At 40.7% G+C, this 23,293-nt stretch overlaps 1 protein-coding gene across 2 annotated transcripts; it reads left to right on the top strand.

Annotated features, from left to right (window-relative positions):
• The first annotated feature begins 1,079 nt into the window (after positions 1-1,079).
• Positions 1,080-22,454, top strand: aifm3 (AIF family member 3). Of its 2 annotated transcripts, none has more exons than XM_076269954.1 (19): positions 1,080-1,285; positions 5,357-5,573; positions 5,981-6,090; positions 11,735-11,844; positions 11,951-11,995; positions 12,186-12,282; positions 13,985-14,097; positions 14,752-14,838; positions 15,376-15,467; positions 17,104-17,234; positions 18,099-18,214; positions 18,333-18,404; positions 19,966-20,029; positions 20,286-20,362; positions 20,651-20,768; positions 20,994-21,092; positions 21,426-21,501; positions 21,718-21,822; positions 22,359-22,454. In XM_076269954.1, exons 1-19 carry the CDS (start codon positions 1,255-1,257, stop codon positions 22,399-22,401), a joined length of 1,803 nt encoding a protein of 600 aa, XP_076126069.1. In that variant the 5' UTR covers positions 1,080-1,254; the 3' UTR covers positions 22,402-22,454. The 2 variants fall into 2 exon arrangements, with proteins under 2 accessions (XP_076126069.1, XP_076126070.1); XM_076269955.1 differs by having other exon boundaries at positions 1,080-1,288; positions 5,342-5,573.
• The last annotated feature ends 839 nt before the right edge of the window (positions 22,455-23,293 follow it).

Raw genomic sequence — 23,293 nt, 5'->3', positions numbered from 1 at the left:
GCTTAATTTCACAAATTTGCAATGGGTCTGCATTTTTTTTGAATGGCTATCCTCAGTTAGATCTCTGTGTGAACTGACTCGCTCTTTCTCCTGGTGTCTCTCTGCACATATCTCTCAGTACTATGCATTCATTATTCATTAGCAGAAAATATCTCCATGGCAGAGCATGTCTTTTCACTCGCACTGAAACTCGAATCGGCTTGACGTCAAAAAATTCCTTTTTTCACATTCATATACCAACCGCCACCTTTGGTCTGCCACTTCCAGTACGATGGATCAGCCGGTTAAAAAGGCAAAAGGGTGCCATGATACACATCTCCAGCACAGTTCCGGGTGTCAGAGCGGACTCCAGTCCAGAGTAGATTTCGATTGCTGCCTGTTGGGCAATACTGACCTTGTGACATGTTTTAGCAGAATGTCAGTCATACTAAGGTGTTGGTTCCCACCCCAGGGGAAACAGCACTGAGTCAATATTTACAGTCAGATGCATCATGTTTTTGTATTATGTGTGCACAACAAAAGAAGATTGCTCACAATCAAGGGTCTTTTGTTCTAAGTGTTTAAACACAAACATTTAAGACTCATGTCACTAGATCTCTGCTGTAGCTATACAAGTAAGAAATGTGTTATTAACATGCCCCTGGGCTTTACTATTGTAGCGATGAATGAATAAATGAATAGATAAAAGTCATAGTTCTCTGGCTGCTGCTTTGTTGACAGGACTGCAGGACTGCTGTTGCATTCTGTGGGTGAATGTAAACATCTTTTTTTCCTCTGATGGTGTTTACCTAAACAGAGTGGTGTGAGTGGAATTCAAATAAAAACAAACATGTTCTACGCTGCATTTACTCTCCACAATAAAACACACACACATCCATCTTATCTTCATTTGTATATGATCTGTTTGCATTATCATTTAGTGGTAGTCGCACTTCATGAGTGAGCAATTCTGTGAGAGCTGCAGCTTCCCTCTTTCCCTGGTGTGCAGATGAGCCCTCGGCAGAGGGCCAGCATTGCGTGGCCCATTCGGCTGTCACAACAGCTTGTCTGTTGTTCCCCTGCAGGCGATGCGGAGCGACTGATGCCTGCAATGGCAGACCTGGACCTGCAGGCCCTGATACCACCACCCCTCCTGCTCTCCAGCCAGCGCCAGCGCCAACACCAACACCCCCAGGCCCAGGGGCCCAACCCGAGCATCTGACCCAGCCCGACCTTCTCCCCTGGCCTTCCTCCTGGCTTCACTCTGGGCCCACCATGGGAGGATGCCTCTCCAAACCCAAACCAGGTGACCCTCCAGCACCCTCACACACCCTCACCCACACACACCCATGACCCCCCCCCCCACCCCACACACACACACCTCCAGAAACCTACCCCCTTTTCAAATCCTGTAATAATTGGCACTTGTTCGTCCCCAGCTATATATAGGTCACAGAAATGACTTGCCTGACAGCCCTTTGTAGCATGGGCGTTTGGTGAGGGAGGAATTTTAATGCTCTCTAGGGCAACTGCATTCAAGAGGATTACATGGTTAACATATGAGTATGGTTTCAGATATTGCACAATGCAATTGCTGTTTCTCCTTTGATGGCTGAGAAGAAAGGGGGCCAGTGGCGGTCAGTCGTGCAGGCGGGCAGGCCTAGAGCTGGGCTGCTCAATGCAGAGGCTGTTCTGCTATGGCTGTTGGTGTGGGCTTTTGGAGAGCAGAACAGTGGCATAGCAGTCTTGTCACACAGTGGGAGTGGGATGGGATCTTTTCCTTTTTAAGACCAGTGGCTGTGCTGTTCTGTGCTGTGCTGCGCGCAGTGCGTTTTTGATTTTTGCCAAAAAGGCTCTTAAGAGACATACACTGTGAGAAGCCAGAGGTGGAGAGTTGTGATGTTAGTCAAAGTGGATCGGGGGGAAATGGTGTATGCCACACTGTTTAGTTTTACCTCACTACATATAGACACCCATGATCACACAGGGGAGATGTGAACATGTTTGTGTAGTTGTTCAACCTGTAAATTGCAGAGGTTACCTGCCAACCATAATTACACCCCACCACAGTGAGGTATGTGGGCCACAGGGGCATTCAACTTTGACATATTTAAAAAAAAGTGCTCAATAGTGAGTTATGTGGACCACAGGGGCATTCAACTTTGACATGTTAAAAAAAGTGCTCTATAGTGAGGTATGTGGACCACAGGGGCATTTCTGAAGAGAAAATGCCACAACACACAGCAGGGTCCAAAATATGAGGTTGGACAATTACAGGAGATTTGTAAGCATATGCTAAATATGCTACAGCTGTCACAGTTCACAAATTCCTAAATAGTGTTTATGTGTATGAGAACGTCCTAATCGCTACAGGTCATCCACTAAACCACAAGAGGTGCAAATTAGCAAGGATGTAGATGTGTAATAGTAACATAGCATCTTACATTCAGGTACCATGAATACTGAGATATTCGGGATGCAACTGACATTGTTTGTTTGAGGGCAATTCCACGCAAAACTGTCACATCCATAACGCCAACACAATGCCATGGTATTTAGTTGGCGTTATGTTTGTGACAGTTTTGCGTGGAATTGCCCTTGACAGTTTTTTAACTAACTTCCCCCTAGACTATAACAGCGATGACAGCATGCGTGGCAACACGGTGGCCTGTCAGTCCTGATACAGCGCTCGTACCTTCTTACATAATAACCAAGCCTCAGCGTGACTCTGACATTTAGCATGGCAATTTGCTGTTATGAACTGCTAGAATGGGAGCTATCCTATTTGTGTTTTGCTCATTTTTAGGGTGTATTTTAGCAACTTGATGTGTTGTACATGTTCTGTGTGACAGCTCTGCTGTAATGCCCTGCTGGAACCAGTCATGTTGTTTTTGTTGTGGCATAGTCTTGGGGCCTGAGTTTGCACACATTTTAGGACCATATATTAACTAGCCTATAGCAATGTCATGATCATTCTCTTATACATAGGGTTTACATTGCAATAGCAAGGATATAGAGCTGGTTATTGGCATGAATTGACATGATGGATGTTTGAGCCAATGTTAAACTATTTTGGTGCATTATTTTAAAACAATGGCATTTAGTTCAAAATAAAAGATAACTAGAGATTAACTTCAATGTTTTACTTTGATAAAAGTAAGGATATACTGATTTATATATTCTATCTAAGATGTTTATTGATCCAGTCACACAAATTGGTAAACTGGACATTTAGATTGCATTGGATATAAAATATTTGATTAAAAATGGAAGGTAGAGTATTTTGAGTGATTGAGTCTATTTATTATTTCACAAGTAAAACAAATAATATCTGAATTGTGTGCTATTAACTGAATACAAATATGATTAATGAAGTGAATCGTGTTGAGAATAAGGTTGTGAGTGTGATATGCTTACTGCTGCCAGATGATTGTTTTGTGAAGCATGCCTAATAGAAACTGCTATAATTAGGGAAACACTAATGAGTCTAGTTCACCTCCTGTGTCGGTAGACAGAGATTATAATCTGAGAACTTTATCCCGTGGTAGCAATCCACTTCCCTGAATAAACTCACCAGTTCTAAAGCAGACTGGAAAATACTGTAGTTAATAAGCTCTCAAAATGCTATGTTTGTTCAAATCCAGAGTGTATTATTGGATTGTGTCGTCTAGAAAGTAAGTAAAAAGAGATTGAAATCTGTGAGGCTGTGGGACTGCTGTCTGGCAGAAAACAGAATTTGAGAATTGATTTGAGATCAATGAACTCAGTGGATACTTCCCCCCCCCCCCCCCCCCCCACACACACACACACACACACACACATACACACACACACACACACACACCCTAACCCACACCCCTGTACCAAATGTTAGTCCAGTCAAACACAGATCTACCATTGGGCCCTGGATGGCGCGTTTTCTTTCCTGTTTCCTTGCCTGCATCTACAGTCACTTATGATTTTCCATTCATTTTAATTAAGAGTCGCACAGCAGGCTGAAATTCCAGCCAGATTAAGTCGTAAGAAGCGGACGGTCAGCACATTTTTCCGGCTGAGGAGAGTTCTCCTCTCCTGGCTTCCGAGTGAAAAAATGGTTACACAACCACTTTTTCAGATGATGAAAATCCTGCAAGAGACGAGCGTGGCAAAGAAAAGAGCAAAAGAACAGGACAACGGTCCCGCAAAAATGTCACACAAATGAGGACACAGAAAGGCTTTGTCTTGGGTCTCTGTAATAGCCTTCTCTTGATCCATGTTTTCAAATGGGTATTTTACAGCACTCATTTCTAAACCCTGACCGACTCAAAGAACGAGATTGTTCAGTTCAGGCAGTTCTCTGTAGTCATTGCTGCTTTTGACTGTTAATGGACCCTCAACCACACCAAATGAATGAGTACTAATAGCCTGATGTATTATTTATCCTGTGTTGTGCATCTAATTCATCAAGTGGATGGCACGACAATGCTCTCACATGGATAAATGTCGTACATAAGTGTTGATTGAACACATTGTATTGGATGTTGTGTAACTAATAATGCTTCTGTTGGAGGGGCCAATATTGGCACATGCTCCATATTTATGAGCCTGTGTCGGCCATCTCTTGTTGGCTTGAGCTGTCACTTCAATGATTAATTGGATTGATCTTCCAGTCAGGAAACATGCAGACTCTCAGGAAGTACAGTTTTGTGATGGGCATACAATATTAATGTCATTCTTCTTATTATTATTATATCTAACAGATTAATTTCATATAATTTTACGACAATGAATTTTGTATATAACATCATTCTTGCTTGGTCAAGTGTACATAACCGCTCCATGATGGCAACATTGCTAGATGTTTCAAAATGTTAAAATTAAATTAAAACTAATAACAAGTAACATGACATGTACAGTAGATGGTACTTGCTTGGCAAGAAGCCTTTTATACATATTATAGGGCCATGTGACCATGTGGCATTTCTTTCTTCGTGAGATTGCCTGATGGCCTTGGCCTGTCTCACCAGGAAATTAGACTTAACACAACACTGACAGCCTATAACCCCAACTCAAAACATGCTGAATATTTCAAAACCTTTCCCAGCATTTCAAATAACCTTGCACCTTCCCAGAATTGATGAAAGGGTAGGGGATACTGCTGGGAAATGTGTACACACACACACACACACACACACACACACACACACACATACGCATATGTATACATACATATTGTATATGTGTTTTTACACAGATAGATTACAATTCCCAAAGATCTTCAAACTTATTTAGAGACGGTAAGACAGGAAAGATAAATAACAAATGCAAACCAACCAGCATGCAAACAAACAGTCCATTGAGGGAAGGTGTGTGTTGTGTCCCTTACCTTTGCCTGCAGTAGAGGTCAAGGTGGAGCTCACCCTGCTGGACAAAGAGAAAGAGGCTGACGTGATGTCTCCCAACGGGAAGGCCAGCCCCTTCTCCGACTGCCGACCCAACGGCGCCCTGGGTCACTGCTCCGATGAGGACGCAGCGGCCATCTACAGGACCTCCCACAAGCCCCGGGACTACGTGGAGGCCGCCGTGTGTCATGTGAAGGACCTAGAGAATGGACAGTAAGGCCTGTGGCGTGTGGTGCCATGCATGAGTATTGTGTTGCCGGATGTCATTAAGCAAATGCATACACAGATGCATAAGAATGAATTTGGTGTGTTGTTATCCAAAATGAATATTTTATTAACTATTTACCAAACTGTTTCTACTGTGAGAGAAAGTATGAACAAATTAACCAACTTTTTTAATTGTTTGAAATAGTTTAGAATTCAGTAATTTATTACTTGTTCGGATGAGCTGCCTACCAGTAATTTTTATACACTTTATTCATATTGCACATAGCAGTCACGACGTTACTAAATATTTGGTAATGGACATTATACAACATTATTCTGAACAGCCTAGAGGACGCCATCTTGATTAATTCTGTGATCCACAACTAATATTCAAGGCCTTGACACTTCCACAGGATGCGAGAGGTAGACCTGGGGACAGGCAGGGCTTTGCTCATCAAGGAGCACGGAGAGTTCTCTGCCATTGCACACAAATGCCCACACTATGGGGCACCATTGGTCAAAGGTGAGGAGCTCTGTCCTGTTAGCCAGATGGTGTTACACAGCTCATTAGGGACTTTTCTTCTGTGGGAGTCACCTTTGTAGTGTATTATGTAAGCCATTTTCTCTCACAGCTCCAAGACATACAGTACAGTGTTTAACATTCAGTTGTGTTATGGCATATTGTATTATTTACAGTGGCGGACAGAGTACACAGCTTCATTACTTGAGTAAAAGTACAGATACGCTTTGCTAAATTTTACTCAAGTACAAGTAAAAGTATAACAGTCAGATGTCTACTTAAGTAAACGTACTGAAGTACTTGTTTTTAAAAGTACTTGAGTATCAAGAGTACAAGAGTAGCCTACATTTTCTAAATATTGCATTGCTACTGCCACAGTGCTTACATTTATGTACAGAAACGTCCTACATGGAGTTATGAAACATGTTAATGTTAATACCTTGGAGAATGTAAAATGAATTGGAAGTAAAATCAAGTCATTTTCATCTTTTTACCATGTTGCCAGGGATGGGCAGTATTTCTAATACATGTATTTAAAATACGTATTTCAAATACAAAATACTATTTTGTAATTGAAACACTTGAAGCGAAAACTATCATTAACTTGTTCAGAAAATTGAAATAGTCTGGCGAGGTGGGGCCACAGGTTGGCACATTCCCGGGATGGACCTGCTGCGTTTTCATCCATTGTTTCATCCATTGTTTCATCCATGGTTTCGTCTCTTATCTAAATCTGACCATGGAGTTGACTTTGGCGGAAAGCTGAAGGTGATTGCTGATAGGCTGTCCCAATCAGTGGCACCTGCACAATCCAATCACGTTTGAGAGGGAAACAACAAATTTAGGGTTTCCAAGATTTTTCTTTTTTCCTTTTTTTTAGAAGTAGTAACGGGTACTCACGGTTATGCATAGAAATGTAGTCGAGTAAAGAGTACAATATTTGCCTCTCAAATGTACTTGAGTAGTCATGAGTACTCCCCAAAAATGATACTCAAGTAAAGTAGGCCTACAGATCCCTCAAAATTGTATTCAAGTACTGTACTGAAGTAAATGTACTCCGTTACTGTCTGGGTCTGATTATTTATATTATTAATTTTTACTTAGCAGACATTTTAGCAAAGAGCAAATACATGTATTACATACATTTACATTTGTATTACATACATTTACATTTATTTACATTTATTAATTTATTTAGTGTATCTGCATAATGAAGTACAGTGTAACACCAGAGGTGTGGACTCGAGTCACATGACGAGTCAGACTCGAGTCATGATTTTCATGACTTCAGACTTGACTTGACAAAATTAGAAATGACTTGTAACTTGACTTGGACTTCCATGCTATTGACTCGAGACTCGACTCTGACTTTGCCCCTTTGACTTGTAATGACTTGACTTGCGGCATGGGTAAAATTGATTGTATAAAAACAACTATTTTCTGCCCATACCAACTTCAGCCTCAAGTTCATCGTTAACGTTACACCTGCATTGCAACGTTATTTTGCATGAAATGCAGGTCTCTTATCTATTGTGAGAAGGGGTGAACATCACTGAACATGCTACCATTTGTCATCTGACTTGGATCATGTGATATTGTGATGGATCCTCTGATCCCTTTGATGTGGTTCGATATAGCCTAAACAATTTAATTTGCTCCACGGAGCTAACCGAAACGATCAATAAATCATCATCAATGACTGATGGCATTTCAAGCTTACACCCATATCAGCGTTGTGTTTTGCAACATTAAATATCAAGCTTTCATTTGCGGTTTTCTATCGCTCATTTGCACGTCATGGGGGCCGTATATTCTGTACTGGATCATGTGCTTGCTGCTGAGAAGATTTCACGCACAGAGGTTAGAAGGAGGATGGCTTTGCATTTTCTACCAAAATACTTTAAAGGTGTGTATTTTTGTAGTTTAAAAATACTGCCAAATATTCTTGGTAAAACCAATAGCAGAGGTGAACAAAGTAGCCTACACAATTCCTTTACTTAAGTGAAAGTACAGATACACCTTGTCAAATATTACTCCAATACAAGTGAAAGTTGCAAAGTCAAAATGTTAATTGAGTTGAAGTAGAGAACTATACTGTTTTTAAACATATTCATATATCAAAAGCACAACCATTTTTCCTTTTTATTGTAGCCTAATATTTTTTATACACAATAATAAGATGTAAATCCTTTGGATGGTCACTAGGTCTACAGGTCATTCACATGAGTGCATTCACACTGATAATTTTGACAACAAAGTGCGCTGCAAGTAGGCTACACGGATGGTGCACTCATAATGGTAAACAAGTTGAGCGTGGAGCGCTGGACACTTCGCCCTCAATGATCGCATGACCATGATGATAGAACACTTTGTTTAATTACTAATGGTCTAAAAAATTAGCCTGCATTGGTCCTCTTTCTTCAAATCCCCATGCGGCACTGTTATTATAGTAGGCCTATTGGTATAACAAATGACTAGACATTTTTATATTGTAAAAAAGTGGCAGGGGCATTTACGTTCAGTTGTGAAGACCAATACTCTACATTAGGGGTGTAACGGTTCATGTATTCGTATTGAACCGAAACGGTACGGGCGTCACGGTTCGGTGCATGAATTTACACGGAGAATACACGGTATACAAATACATAAAACTCGTGTGCGGATTAATTAATGTCATGCGCAATTACTGTTAAGTATCGAGAGTTACGGGAGTTCTTTAGCGACACCTAACGCTAATCTGTAGCCTCGCCTTAGCTCTGAAGCTCTGATTGGCGCCTATGTTTTTTTTTTGTCAGGTCGTCAGTCGAGTCCGTCAGTCATTAGCAGCACTAAGGTTAGACCCACAAGAGTTAGAGGATCCGCTGGTCTATTTAAGATCGCAAGTTTGAGAACTTCAGTTACAGTAACGTTAGTACAGGCGAAAGAGTGGTGGATAAGATGAAACTGTGTGTCAGCGTTGTTCAGCAGTTATTGGGTATGTGAGTGGAATAAATGCTACACATATTCGAAGCCATCACCCAGATGATGTAGGCTTCCAATCACTGAAACGAGGGGAAAAAAACTTCCCCTGCGCTTCAGCAGCCTTTGGATACACATACAAATAGGGCCAAAACCTATCGCGTGGTAATTACCTTTATGTTGGGGTAACTTGTAACTTCTCACATGAGGAGCTGGTAGTGTTAAGTGCATAGACAGTAAAATAAAGTGACAACGCTAACCAGGCTAATAAACAAACCATGCTAGTACGGTGAGTTAACGTCAAAGGGCAAAGTCACGTGACTTCTAGTTGTAGTCTGTTTATGAAATGAAAGGAGCAATTTCGTTTTTTTAAAAAAAGGCAAAATAGTGTGATATTTTCACAGTTAGTAGGCTAGATTATTACTTTACACACAATGAAAAATATTGAGGCAAATTGTAGACCCTTCCATATACAACTAAACACAGATGTTGAAGGTCTTGCTTAAGTGGATTTTTAAAAATCATTTTTCTATGTAATTTGCACTTTCAGAAATAAGAGATGCTGTAGGCCTATTTTCAGTTTTATAGCTGATTGTCTTATTTTGTTTACAAGTTACAGATGGAGTCTGGGTACTTATTGTACTGTTTAGCCTACATCTTACACACTTCAGGCTGTTGCAGATAGCTCAGGGAAGAGACTGTATGACACTAGGTGGTACAGCCTGAGACATGCACAATAAAAAAAATGCTTTCTGCATTTTTGTTTTGCTTTTCCCTCCATTGTACCGAACTCGTACCGAACCGTGATGTCCGAACCGAGGTATGAACCGAACCGTGACTTCTGTGTACCGTTACACCCCTACTCTACATAGCCTACATAACATGTGTTACTGGCTGCACTGCATTCTAAGCCATTCTAAAAATTTGAATGACAAAACAGCTATGGGGTGTGTAACATAGAATGGCTTAGAATGCAGTGCAGCCAGCAACATATTTGGGGACATTGAGCACAAGGCTCCAGGCATCTTGGAGGAGAATGCACTGTAGGCCTAGTTCTTGACTTGTTAGGGACCAGTTGCTGAGATAGTTTCTATCGTCAAAAGGTCAGAATCGCCAAGCATCTTGTAGGGGCTGTTTTTAAAGAGTAGCCTAGAGATTGTCTGTGCTGTGGCGAGTGAGACAAGGTAGGCTATGTGTTGCGTGATATCTCTGCACCCAAGTAGCAGTGCTTCGCCCCAAATATACTGTAGTCTCAAGTCAATATATCTGCCTAAATCGCCTCGTCTTCTTAATCTGCATTGCCAGTTGTAGCCTACTCGTTGTGAATACCAGGCCACAAGTAATTAGGGATTTTTTTATTGGCTCACTTTGCTGACACTCACTAACAATGCAACGAGAGATTCCATTCACTAAGCTATAAGACAATGCATGTAAAGAGACAAAAATGCTTTTGCTCACTTATCTAACTCTAGGGGAGACGGTGAATAGGCTAACCCAATTCCACACCACATACATATCGCATACATATCACATACATATTCCATACCATGTACATATCGCACGTTCGACTTAGCCTATCGAACTCTGAGAAACACAGTGAATGAGCTAAAGTCCCAAAAAGTCAGTGTGTTCCTTTAAAGTTGCTTCATTAGCATGAAAGTCGGGACATAGTAGGCTATTACATAGTGAACTCATTAGAATAAAAAATCCTGTATTCACTCTTACTTTTCCTCAGTAAGAGAACAAAGGATAGCCTACTTTGTTTGTCTTTGGGCTTGTGCTTATATACGGAGCCCCTAAGGACGTGAGCAAAAAAAAATCTAAAGTTTAGTTTCATGTGCTCACGCGAAACTTTCATTTGCTCACGCGAAACTTTCATGTGCGCACATAAATGCGATTAATGTGCACATGAAAGTTTCGTGTGCGCACGCAAAACCTTTTCACATGAAACTTTCATGTGCCACGTGAAACTTTCATGTGCAACTTTCGCGTGTGCACATGAAACTAAACTTTAGATTTTATTTTGCTCATGTCCCCTTAGGGGCTCCGTACTTATAAGTGTTTTAAAACACTTCAATATGTCAAGTATGATATATTGATAAGAATGATATATAGAAAACATGATTGATGACATATTAATATGCAGTAAAAAGATAGTGACTTGTTTAGGATTCGAAAAAATAAGGACTTGGACTCGACTTGGGACATCTCTGTCTTGACTTGGGACTTGACTTGGACTTCAGCATTAAGACTTGAGACTTACTTGTGACTTGTCTAACAGTGACTTTGTCCCACCTCTGGTAACAACCTATGTAACAATATGTAATATATCACATACTTAAGTTATATGTACTTATGTCCATACATAATGTATTTTTGTGTACACAGTACAGATTACATGTGTAATATGAAGTGCCTTAACCCTAACCTAGAGGCAATTTGACAAAGTATTGTAACAAGCACTTCTTATTATACGTGTCATAATGATCTCTAGGTACACAAAAATAACATAACAACATAAAGACAACATAAGTATGTGATACATATTGTTACATAGGTTGTTACACTGTACTTCATTATGTAGATACATTGGAAGAGCATCTTCGTTCCAGTAGTCCTGCTAAATGTGTTCTAAGTTGTTAACTCTACAAGGGACCAGTCTCACCACAAGTGTTACTATTTCCTCCAGGTGTCCTATCCAAAGGGCACGTTCGGTGTCCGTGGCACGGTGCGTGTTTCAACATCGCCACGGGGGACATTGAGGACTTCCCGGGCCTTGACAGCTTACCCACCTTTCAGGTGACACTCCTCTGTTTCCATGTCTCCCCCTGAAGTGTGTGTGCAGTCCTCTCAGTACTGGGGAACTAAAGATAGCTCCGTGCCCTTGTCTCTCTGTTTGGTTCAGGTCAGAGTTGAAAAGGACAGGGTGATCATTCGAGCAAACAAGCAGGTAACACATTCTTCTTCTGTGCTAGCAGTATTGTGTGTTAAGGTAGTGTAAGGCTGTAAGCTACCTTCAGTCACTTGAATTTCCCCTTGGGGATCAATAAAGTATCTATCTATCCATCTATCCATCTATCCATCCATCCAGAGGGTTTTGTAGTTGTCTCATTAACTTTGTGTGAACACTCCCTGCCCAGGCTCTTCAGACACAAAGGCGGACAAAGGCCATGTCAAAATGTTCAGCTGTCATCAACTCGAACACAGGCTTCAGCCATGTTCTTATCATTGGAGCAGGTGAGAGGCCTTTGAGAAGTATATGTCCATAACATAAATGGGCCACAACTGGTGTGTGGCCTTAATCCCCCCCCCAACCCGCCATATAATTACATTAAATCAACCTGAATGCAACTCAAACCGCGAATATTAATAAGACAAAATAATACCTTAAAGACACCTCAGGATGGCGGTCCTGAGTCCAGGTACCACACACACAGACACACAAGCACAGACACACACACACACACACACACACACAGGTATGCAAACACAGACACACAGGTATGCACACACATACACACAGACACCGTAGACATGTAGGCATATGTATGTACGCACGCACACACACACACACACACACACACACACACACACACACACACACACATAAATACACACAAACACAGATACGCACGCACGCACACACCCACACACATACAAACACATTGTCTTGTCTTTACCGTGGGATATCGAGAAACGTAATTTCGATCTCTTTGTATGTCTGGGCATGTGAAGAAATTGACAATAAAGCAGACTTTGACTTTGACTTTGACACATACAGTAAGCAAACACACACACACACACACATACACACACACACACACACACACACACACACACACACACACACACACACACACACATAAAGACACACACACACAAAGACACACACACACACACACATACACACACAGACACACACAGTAGACATGTAGGCATATGTATGCACACACACGCACGCACGCACGTACGCATACGCATACGCATACGCATACGCATACACGTACACGTACACGTATGCATGCACACACACACACACACACACACACACACACACAGTCACTCACTCACTCACTCACTCACTCACTCACTCACACACACACCATTACCCCCTCACAACCACTCACAAGCGAACACACACACACGCACAGACACATAAAACACACACACACATGCAGGCAAGCAGACACACACACACACACACACACACACACACACACACACACACACACACACACACACACACACACACACACACACACACACACACACACACAGACACATAGACACACACCATTTACCCCAAACACACACTCACAAGCAAAAACACACACACAGAGAAGCACACATATACACAAAAGTAAACGCACACAAGCACACACTCATTTACATACACAAAGATTGCAAGAATAGTAGGAGATGGAGACAAATTGGCAAGCGTGATTTATTTTTGCGGAGAGAATGTGCAGGACTGACCGGCGGTCATATTTATACTTTGCGGTACATCTAGTTTGAACACTGAACTGTAGGCTAAACATTTGCCAATAAGCCTAGGTGCGGTTGTGTGACATTTCAGGCCACTCATGTCATTTAGTAGGTGAAATAAATCAGCTGATATAAGCTTAACATTGCTATTTGGTTAGCATTAGCATTAACCACCTTCTTGTGATGGTGTGTGAGTCTACGCAACAGTCTCTGCATTTAATGGTGTACACTTTGGTCTCTGCTATTCCTTCTCCATTCTGTTCAGTCCTAGACAAACCCTCTCCGTGTTCTGTCAATCATCTTGACTCTCAAACTGATTTAAGACATGAGAGGTATAACTATTATGACTGAGCTCAGCTCACCTGGTTGTATTTGCCAATGAGAGGAGAGCTTATGTATCAATCCTATGCGACTGTCAGCTCCAACAGCGTGCTTCCCTCTCCCCCATTCACAGGCCCAACTGGACTGGTCTGTGCTGAGACATTACGACAGGAGGGCTTCACCGATCGCATCGTCATGTGCACCGTGGACAAGCACCTGCCCTATGACAGACCAAAACTGAGTAAGGTTTGTACAAACATTTACCACTCACTTGAGGGACAACAGAAGTTCTATTGCAGTCTGGAGGATACTCAAAGTTGCTACATGTGTGGTGCAGTGACCAATATCCAACTTGATTCATAGAACCAGAGCATATTTATGGCCTGTGCTGGGAAACGGTGGCAATTAAACAACATGAAGAACCAATCCAATAATACCACTAATCAATCCCATCTTATTTATGAAAATGAACTATTCAAACATAAAAGGGCCCATTTTCCTATACATTTCCTAATACTAGACTAGAAATGTTTTTTCCATGGAAATGTCCATTGAAGATCTCTTTTAGTCCATGACTAGTCCTAATCAGTGTGGGGAAACTGGCCCATAGAGTTGATGCCCAACAGGATACAGATCTGCTCTGATTCAATTTCAGCTTGGCATCAGAGCAGTGACTCAACTCATTGGGCAAAATCTGGCTTGGCAAAATTCACTTTGCCTGGGCTAATTCAATACATTATGAAATAATAAATGAACATATCACATATACAAGGGATCTAAAGTGATACACCGTAAGTTAAAAACAGGATGGTTTTGACACATAAGCCGCGGAATTTTTTATTTATTTATTAGTCAGAAGTCATTAGCTCTATTTGATGCTTATAACATGCCTGTTCCCAGTCCCTGGAGAGCACGGCAGAACAGCTCAGGCTCCGCTCCACTGAGTTCCTGCAGACCCATGATATTGAGCTGCTCACAGAGAAGGAGGTAAGTCCCCAAACATCATCTACGTATCTCATATAGTTGCATACATCAATCATTTGCTGAGATCTTACATGTGAGATGGCGTGTTGATATTATAACCCCTTGATATATCCCAAAGGATCATTGTGCATCCTGTATTGACATGCACAGTATATATACATACTGACCAATGGGTATGATCAGTATCAGTATTTTTTACTTCCAAAGACCTGAGGCCTACATCACTTATCTAGAGATATTAATATTACCGGTACTTTAGGCCTCCAGACTTACATCAGCAAAAATCAATGATTTTGTAACTGAAAATATCTGCTGGTATTACTTATGCCTACCTCATCTAACATTAAATAATATGCCTTCAGCGTATAAAGGCTAACACACGCAGATTAAGAGCTATTATTGATCGCCCAGAGTAGACTGTTTATTATTATTATTATTATTATTATTATTATTATTATTATTTATTAAGGAACTCTGATATCACTCTCCTTTACTTTTCAACGTTCATCTCATGGCATGTTTGTTGTTTGGACATCTCAGGTTGTGTCTGTGGATGTGAAGATGAAGACTGTGACTTTTCAAGATGGCTTCAAGATGGAGTACAGAAAGCTGCTCATTGCTACAGGAAGCAAGTAAGGGTCTCCAGAGGACTTCTGACTTCCTGTTCCATTAGCCATCTTAGGGTACATTGTACTGGTCTAGATAATCTACTAACCAGTTGGGATATAATATTGAAAATCAGTATTTGGATGTACTGTATTCTGTAACAACACATACTTCCAACACATTAATGTATTGGAAAGGTATTACATTAAGTAAACAACGAGGAGTTTCTGAAGTTTATTATGTTTCAGTCTTCATATCATTCAACATATTCAGGAATATCTAATGGAGTACTTAAATATAGTACGAGAATAAGAGGCTGATTACTCCTTTTAATGTGTCAGATGAGCATATATTAGCATGTTATGCTAATATACTAGTCTGCAGATAGTCATGGGATAATATAATTATGTAGGACTGGGAAAGTTCAGGGTTGTTTTCCAGATTTTATGTCATGGGCCAGGTGTCTGGTGTGACTGGTATTGCATTGATCCAAAATAATATTTTTGTTAGTAAAGGGAAGTTTGCTCAGAGTTTGATTAATTGGGTCGAGATTTCTTTGGAGTCTTTCTCTATCTTTTAACACTTCCACAGGTCTTTCATTTCTCTCTCTTCCTGCACACACTCTCCTCTAATGAGGTGGCTATGCATTGTCCTCTAAGTCATAGTGGGCCACAGCTAGAGAGCTTTATTACAGTCATTGACTTGATTCCTATGGCTCCGCGATCATCATTTCAGAAGTCTAATTGGCTCAGTGAACAGGATTTGGACAGCTTATACAACTCTTACCAGTTTTCTCATTTTAGGATGTTGCCTTCTCTGGTGATCTGCGCATTTATCCTGTTTCCTCACAGCCAATGTTTGTGTGAAACACTAGAAGTAATAGCAGCTCTGTTTATGGTCTTTCTGTATTTTAGGAACTTTGTAGTAGCCTATGTCTGTCACTTTGTTCTCTGTTTAACCCCCAAATCCAGTTGCATCATCTACTCAAGTTCAGTAGGGCCCTTTTCGCTCACATCCTGTCCAGTTTGTGTTGTTAGAACAAAATGAATGCTCTATGATGTTAGTATGCTCTTCTTTATGTGTAGTTTGATATCATGCTCTTCTCATGTGCATGAGGAACTCCCTTCTCTCAAACTACTGTATGTCTCCTGGTTTCCTATTATGTATCCATGTCAACAATGTGCCTTTGTCCTCCAATAATGGCAAACTATATATAAAAAAACACCCCTGCTCAAAACTGGTAACTTTTCCCACCTAGTAGGTCTTAGATTATAATAATATCCACCCATGTTGGTCTCCTTCTGTGGTTTTCTGCTTAAGGCGGTCAGTGTTGTCCCTCTCGTCTTGTCCTTCAGTCTTTTTCCTGCTGCTTTTCAGTTTGTCGATTTTTCAGTCTGCTTTAGAGTAGGCCTAGTCATGTTTGTTGTTTATTCAGAGATTGAGATGATGAATTACTCCAAAGGCATATCTAGACAACATGATATGCTGGCTAACGTGCCATTTTTCCATGCACCTATCTTGATTTTCTTGGTCCTTGTTTTGAACAAGAGTTGGATCAATTGATAAACTCCTGACCACCACTGTACCGATGTCTCCTTGCTTCCTCATCCTACTCTGCATCTGTCAACAATCCTATTTCATTTGCTATTATGTTCTGTAAAGGGCCAAGCCACTAAACTACAAAGGAAAGGAAGTAGAGAATGTGTTCCACCTCCGGAGCCCAGAGGATGCGAACCACATAGCTCGGCTAGCCAGCAATAAAAACGCTGTCATCGTGGGAACATCCTTCGTAGGTCAGTGTTATGAGCTTGATGGTGTTTTAAGCTCCCCCCGTCAACTTCAAGGTAGCGCTGCGACCGTCAACTTCAAGGCACCTAACCTTAACCTTGAACCTAACCCTAACCCTTGCCTAACCCTAGTGCCTTCCATGCAGCGCTGCCTGGAAGACGATCTTGGGGGCTTAAAACACCAATCACCGTGTTATGATGACTGAATGTGATTTATATGAGGGAGTTATTCTAATATTTTATGTGCATAAACATGACACATAATACATAAATACATAAATTATTTTGGAAGAAATTCCTTATTATGTTGGATAATTTAACTATCGGCACATATTATATGCCCAAGCTAACATGCAGGTAAGACTCCTCCAACATGCAGGTTGCACTCCTCTGTATACTGCCCCCCTATGGACTAAGTTTAAAAAGGCAAGCATGCAGAACCTTAAGGTTGCTTATAATGACTGTATGAGGATACTGCTCAACAAACCCAGGTGCTCTAGTGCAAGTGACCTGTTTTATAATGCAGGGCTCAGCACCTTCCAGGCATTATTGAGGAGTCTGATCTACAAATTTATATGTCGCCTGAACGTCTCCCAGAACAGCATTGTTATGCTGTTGGCAAATCCTAGGTTTAGTGCCATACGATACCAATCATCACTATGGAAAAACTGGTATAAGTATCTTTTATAGAAATGCAGTATTGTTTTTTATTTTTATTTCTCTGTATATGTATATCCTTGCCTTTTTAATGTAAGTTGCATGTCTTGTCTGTGTCTTCTGAATGGACCTTGAGTCTGGCAATAAAGTTGTTGATGATGATATCTATCTATGATTTACATGATAACTGTGTGATATTGTGGTGTGATGTAGGTATGGAAGTGGCTGCAGCCCTCACAGACAAGGCCCATTCAGTGTCAATCATTGGAATAGAAGCAGTCCCCTTCCGGAAGGCTCTTGGAGAGAAAGTGGGCAAGGCCATGATGAAGGTATAGCTTTAATCTAAATAGACAACCATCTAAAGTCAATTTTCTGAAGGTGTCTCAAACACTCTGCCCTGAGAGATGCCATTTTTTAACATCCCTTCTTTAATTCCTCTTTCTGCAGCTCTTTGAGACCAACAGGGTCAAGTTCTACATGTTGAATGAGGTGTCAGAGATGCGTGGCCATCATGGACAGGTACCCATAAAGTGAGAGACCCGGCTTGGTATTAGGAAGCCTGAACCTATAACAAAGGGGGCGATTTACTACATTATTTGACTGTTTTTATCCAACTACCAAGAACCCTTGCTAAGGTCTGTAAAATACCTTCCGGACAATTAGCAGCAGTAAAAGAACCATTCAGCTCTTAAATAAAATGTGGGAAATTCTAACATACAAGCTACAGTACCCTCCAGAATTATTGGCACCCCATGCTAAAGTTGACTAAAATCTGGTATAAAAAATTATCTGTTGGTGATTTATTGTAATCTCACAATGAAAACAAATAGGAAAAATCCAACCCTGAAGGGAAGCAAATTTTTTGAGAAAAAGGAAAATATCATAAATAAATAAATATTTTTAACAAAAACATGTTGGTCACAATTATTGGCACCCCAGCTTATAATACCTTCTTAAGTCCCCCCTTTTCCAATAAATCAGCTTGTAATATTCACCTATGACACCCCATAGAGTTGGAGAATACAAAGCAAGAAATTTAAGACTGTTGGCCTTTACAAAATCTCCCCAGATCGTCCAGATTCCTAGGTCCACACATGTGCATTCTCCTCTTTGACTCACCCCACTGTTTTTCTATGGAGTTTAAATCAGGGGACTGAGATGGCCGAAGCTTGATTTTTACAATCCTCCATACTGTACGTGGGGGCGAGATAACCATGGGTCTTTGTCCAAGCATGTTTGTTACATTTCCAGTTGATTAGAACCTTTTAATCATTGTTTTAACTGTAAATATAGGCATTTTCAACAAAGTACCTAGTTTTTATAGACATTCACTGACTTACAGATGTCAACACACTTTCTTTTTATTTAAATTTAGTGTATTCTCTTGTCTTTCTGATGTTGAAAAATGACAAGAGGATTTAGCCTCTGTGTCACTTTATTTTCATACCTTAGTGAAAAACAAAGTAATGAACTACTGTACCTCTGAAAGTTCAGACACTCTGATTAACTTAAAAAAGTTACAATTAGATAGGAAAATGCTTCTGTTAGGTTTTGTACGTAAGATTTTCTAGGGTTGCCAATAATTGTGAGCAACGTGTTTTCGTTAAAAATATTCTTTATTAGATTTTTCTTTTTTCTCTTTACATTTTCTTCCCTTCAAAGGTGGATTTTTCCTTGTTGGTTTCATTGTGAGAGTACAATGAATCATCAAAAGATTATTTTTTATGCCTGTTTTTAGTCAACATTACCAAAGGTGCCAATAATTCTGGAGGGTACTGTATATAGAACTTTTTCTAAAACGGCTTGCCCTGGTGTAGCCACCATCCAGCGACCTACACGATCCTTGATTGAGAATTTAAGCCCAGACACTTTTGTATTGATAGTACTACAATGTGTAGCCTGGAGTTATTTGGCAATACTGAATTCCTTAAAAAAATATGTAAATGATTCACTGGAGACCAGGGCGCCTCCAGCTGCTGTAGGCAGAATATAACATATACTTAGTCTATTTGCATTTCATGTTCATTTTGATACACATTTGTGTGTGTTTGTGTGTATGTTTATGTGTTTTCTCACACAGTTAAAAGAAGTTGTCCTCAAAAGTGGCAAGGTCTTAAGAGCTGATGTGTGTGTCATTGGTGCCGGTGAGCTCATCAGCTAATTTACTATTGACCCTTTCAATATGTTCCTAGAGAGTTTCCGGTTGAAATGTTCAAAACCAACGCAGATACTACAAAATGTTGACTTTAAAACCTGTTTTTTTTTGCTTATCCCCAAGTTACCATTAGCTCAATGTTGTTTTCTGTGTCACAGGAAATTTCTTAGGAATGCACCTGTTTGTTTATGCAGTTGAAAGGGTCTATATGAACTGTTATAAAACGTTGTCACATATCGTCACAGGTTCTGGTCCAGCCACAGCGTTCCTGAAACAAAGTGGTGTGCACATGGACTCAAAGGGCTTTATCCCTGTCAACAAGGTACTGAAGATCCACTCAGTAATGCCACACCAAACACTTTTATCTAGCTTTTCACAGAATTTAATGCTTTTCATACTCATATTTAAGTCAGGCATGCAAGTCACTTTATTTACATACATAGCACATTTAAAACAACAGGAGTTGACCCAAAGTGCTTTACAGTTGAGGCATTAAGAATTGACAATACAGGAATACATTTGAGGAGCAAGGAGATGATCGGGTAATCAAGTGCTACACCTTAATTTCATCTGTGATCACACTGTGCATGTGATTGTGTTTCTTCTACAGACGCTACAAACCAACGTGGAAGGAGTGTTTGCGGGGGGAGATGTGGTCACTTTCCCTCTCTCCCTGCGCAATAACAAGAAGGTGAACATCCCTCACTGGCAAATGGCCCATGTACATGGTGAGTCCTGATTATCAATAACTCAATAACTTAGCTTGGTTATCTAAGATATTGAGTGCTGTCTTTTTGCATGGGGGGCGGGGAGGTCTGAAAAATACATAAATGGTCAATAAATTGTCACTCTGTATTGCAAACTCCCAAATTGTCACTCTGTATTGCACACTCCCTCTGTGCTTTCTTATGGTAAATGAAAAAATGCTAAATGACGTAAATGCTTCTCTAAAGGGCGGGTGGCAGCTCTCAACATGATAGGAAGATCCACAGAGGTGAAGACAGTGCCTTACTTTTGGACTGCCATGTTTGGGAAGAGCATACGCTATGCAGGTAAAGCTGTTGGCCTAACACAAATAGCATGTCCACTATTTCTTTATTCTTCAGACAGCTATGCTGTGCAGGAACATGGTGTGCAATATTTTCTTTTTTTACCATAAAATGGACTGCTCATAAGCCAGTCTGAATTGAATTGTGCTAAGAAGACAAATTAATTCATGTTGACAGCCATTTTCTGTTCACAGGAAAGGGAGCTAATTTAGTATTTTAGTGTGGTCCATGGTGCAACATGTGTGCAATTCAAAGCTATAGCTAAAAATATATTTGAACAGAGCACGAGGCACAAATATGTTCATATTTTCAAGTCTCCTCTCATTTGTTGTCAAGGATACGGAGATGGGTTTGATGATGTCGTCATCCAGGGAGATTTGGACGACCTGAGATTTGTTGCATTTTACACAAAGTGAGTCCTCATTTCAAAGCGCATGAGTATGTTTCTGTGGACATATATGCTCTAGGTATTTTATATCTCTTCTGTATCGTTTATTCACACCAAATTAATGTAATCTTTGACATCTCAGTGTCATTCTTCAATGCCAGCTCATATTCAGAGGAAGCAATTAATAACACTGTATTCTATGAGGAAGTAAGAGCTGCTGGCCCATGTTTCTGCTTGCAGGAGTGAAGAGGTGGTGGCCGTGGCAAGCATGAACTATGACCCCATTGTGTCGCGAGTGGCCGAGGTGTTTGGCACGGGAAAGACGATTAAGAAACGTGACGTGGAGTAAGTGACATTCCTTTCCATAAACGTGGTCCCACGGCAGGGACAAGAGAGACAATGAATGTTTTATGTTTGGAATGGTTTCCCCACACACAACATTGAACAGTGTGACTGAATGTTGCAAACACGAGACGCAGCAAGCTATATGTGGACATATCTTCCGAACTGGAGTTGTATTTTAAGAGAAAACTTAATGACTCATATCAGAGAAACCATTGTCTTCTAGTAAGTAGTTCACACAGGCAAGAACAATAGTGTTTTTTTTAACCAAATACAGAAAATAAATTTGGTTACTATTGCATCATGTTACAATTTTTTTTTTTTTTTGTAGATTACATTTGTACTTACTACTGAGGACCAAATATGCCATTTGTCATGTCACAGTCACAATCCTCTTTGACTCAACACAGAGATTGTAGTCCACCTCTACCCCTAACATCTTTTGCATACAAAATAGCCACCTTTTGACATAATACTTTCCAGGCTATTATCCTACATACTGCGTCATATTTATGTCTATCACCATTTCTTTATTTCAGAACAGGGGACATGTCTTGGTTAATCGACAAAGGCTCACAGTGAAGTTCTCATTGCCTTTAAAAACACAAGGCTACCAGTGACAGCTGAAAAGTTCAAGGGTGTGGGAAGACTGTGGGGGGGGGGGGGTACCCAAGAGACACTGGAGGTGCCTAATGAACAAGAGGCTTGGCTGGAGGCAGAGGAGAGCGGATAGCGGAGTGTCGGCGTGCTCCAGCCCAGGGACGTCATCTCAATGAGGGCCCCTCTGCCCCCCCCCCCCACACACACACACTGCGCTGTACATACTCATCTGCTTAAGGACTTCACACTCCACAATGAGCCATACATGAATTTGGAGCTAGATATTGGTACGGTTCTGATTTTCTCACATTTGTGTGCCGGCAGAGCAGAGCAATACGAATAAGTGCGGAGGCATTGCTTGTGCATGATGTAACTACCTGTACACTTTTTTGTTTATATAAGGGTCGGATAAGGGTATTTTTTTGTACATGCCACTTGTGTATAGCTGTAACCTAATTGCATTGCATCGTAACTGGACCATACAATTTCTACTGACCTTTTGAGATTTTGTTTTCTCTTTTCTTTCGTTTTTTGTTTCTTACTTGTCAGACCTAGGCCCATTTGTGTTTATCAGCCTAGTGGACTGTGCAGAAAGTAAGGGCCCGATGCATTCAGTTTCACATGCACAACTTTCATACAGCCAAGTGACTTGCATAGATGCCATAATGTCCTCCTAATTCTAGATGCCAATTGAATGCCCCCCACCCTTCCCCCACAAAATAGCATGGGAGCCACACCACAAGTGGTAATATTGCTAGCATAATGTTCCTTCATGGAATACAATGTACCTCTTGCTAATGGTAACCTTTGTTGCCTTGCTAGTAAATTGCACAAAAAAAAACAGAATACTCAAAGATACATTCTTATCAATAAT

This window comes from Alosa pseudoharengus, unplaced genomic scaffold (assembly GCF_046254945.1).
Source record: "Alosa pseudoharengus isolate Yale_2024_CS ecotype anadromous, Long Island Sound unplaced genomic scaffold, YU_APseudo_1.1 YU_APseudo_1.1_scf_6, whole genome shotgun sequence".
Classification (NCBI taxonomy): domain Eukaryota; kingdom Metazoa; phylum Chordata; class Actinopteri; order Clupeiformes; family Clupeidae; genus Alosa; species Alosa pseudoharengus.
The sequence above is the reverse complement of the archived record's forward strand: the minus strand, read 5'-3'. Positions and strand labels throughout refer to the sequence as shown.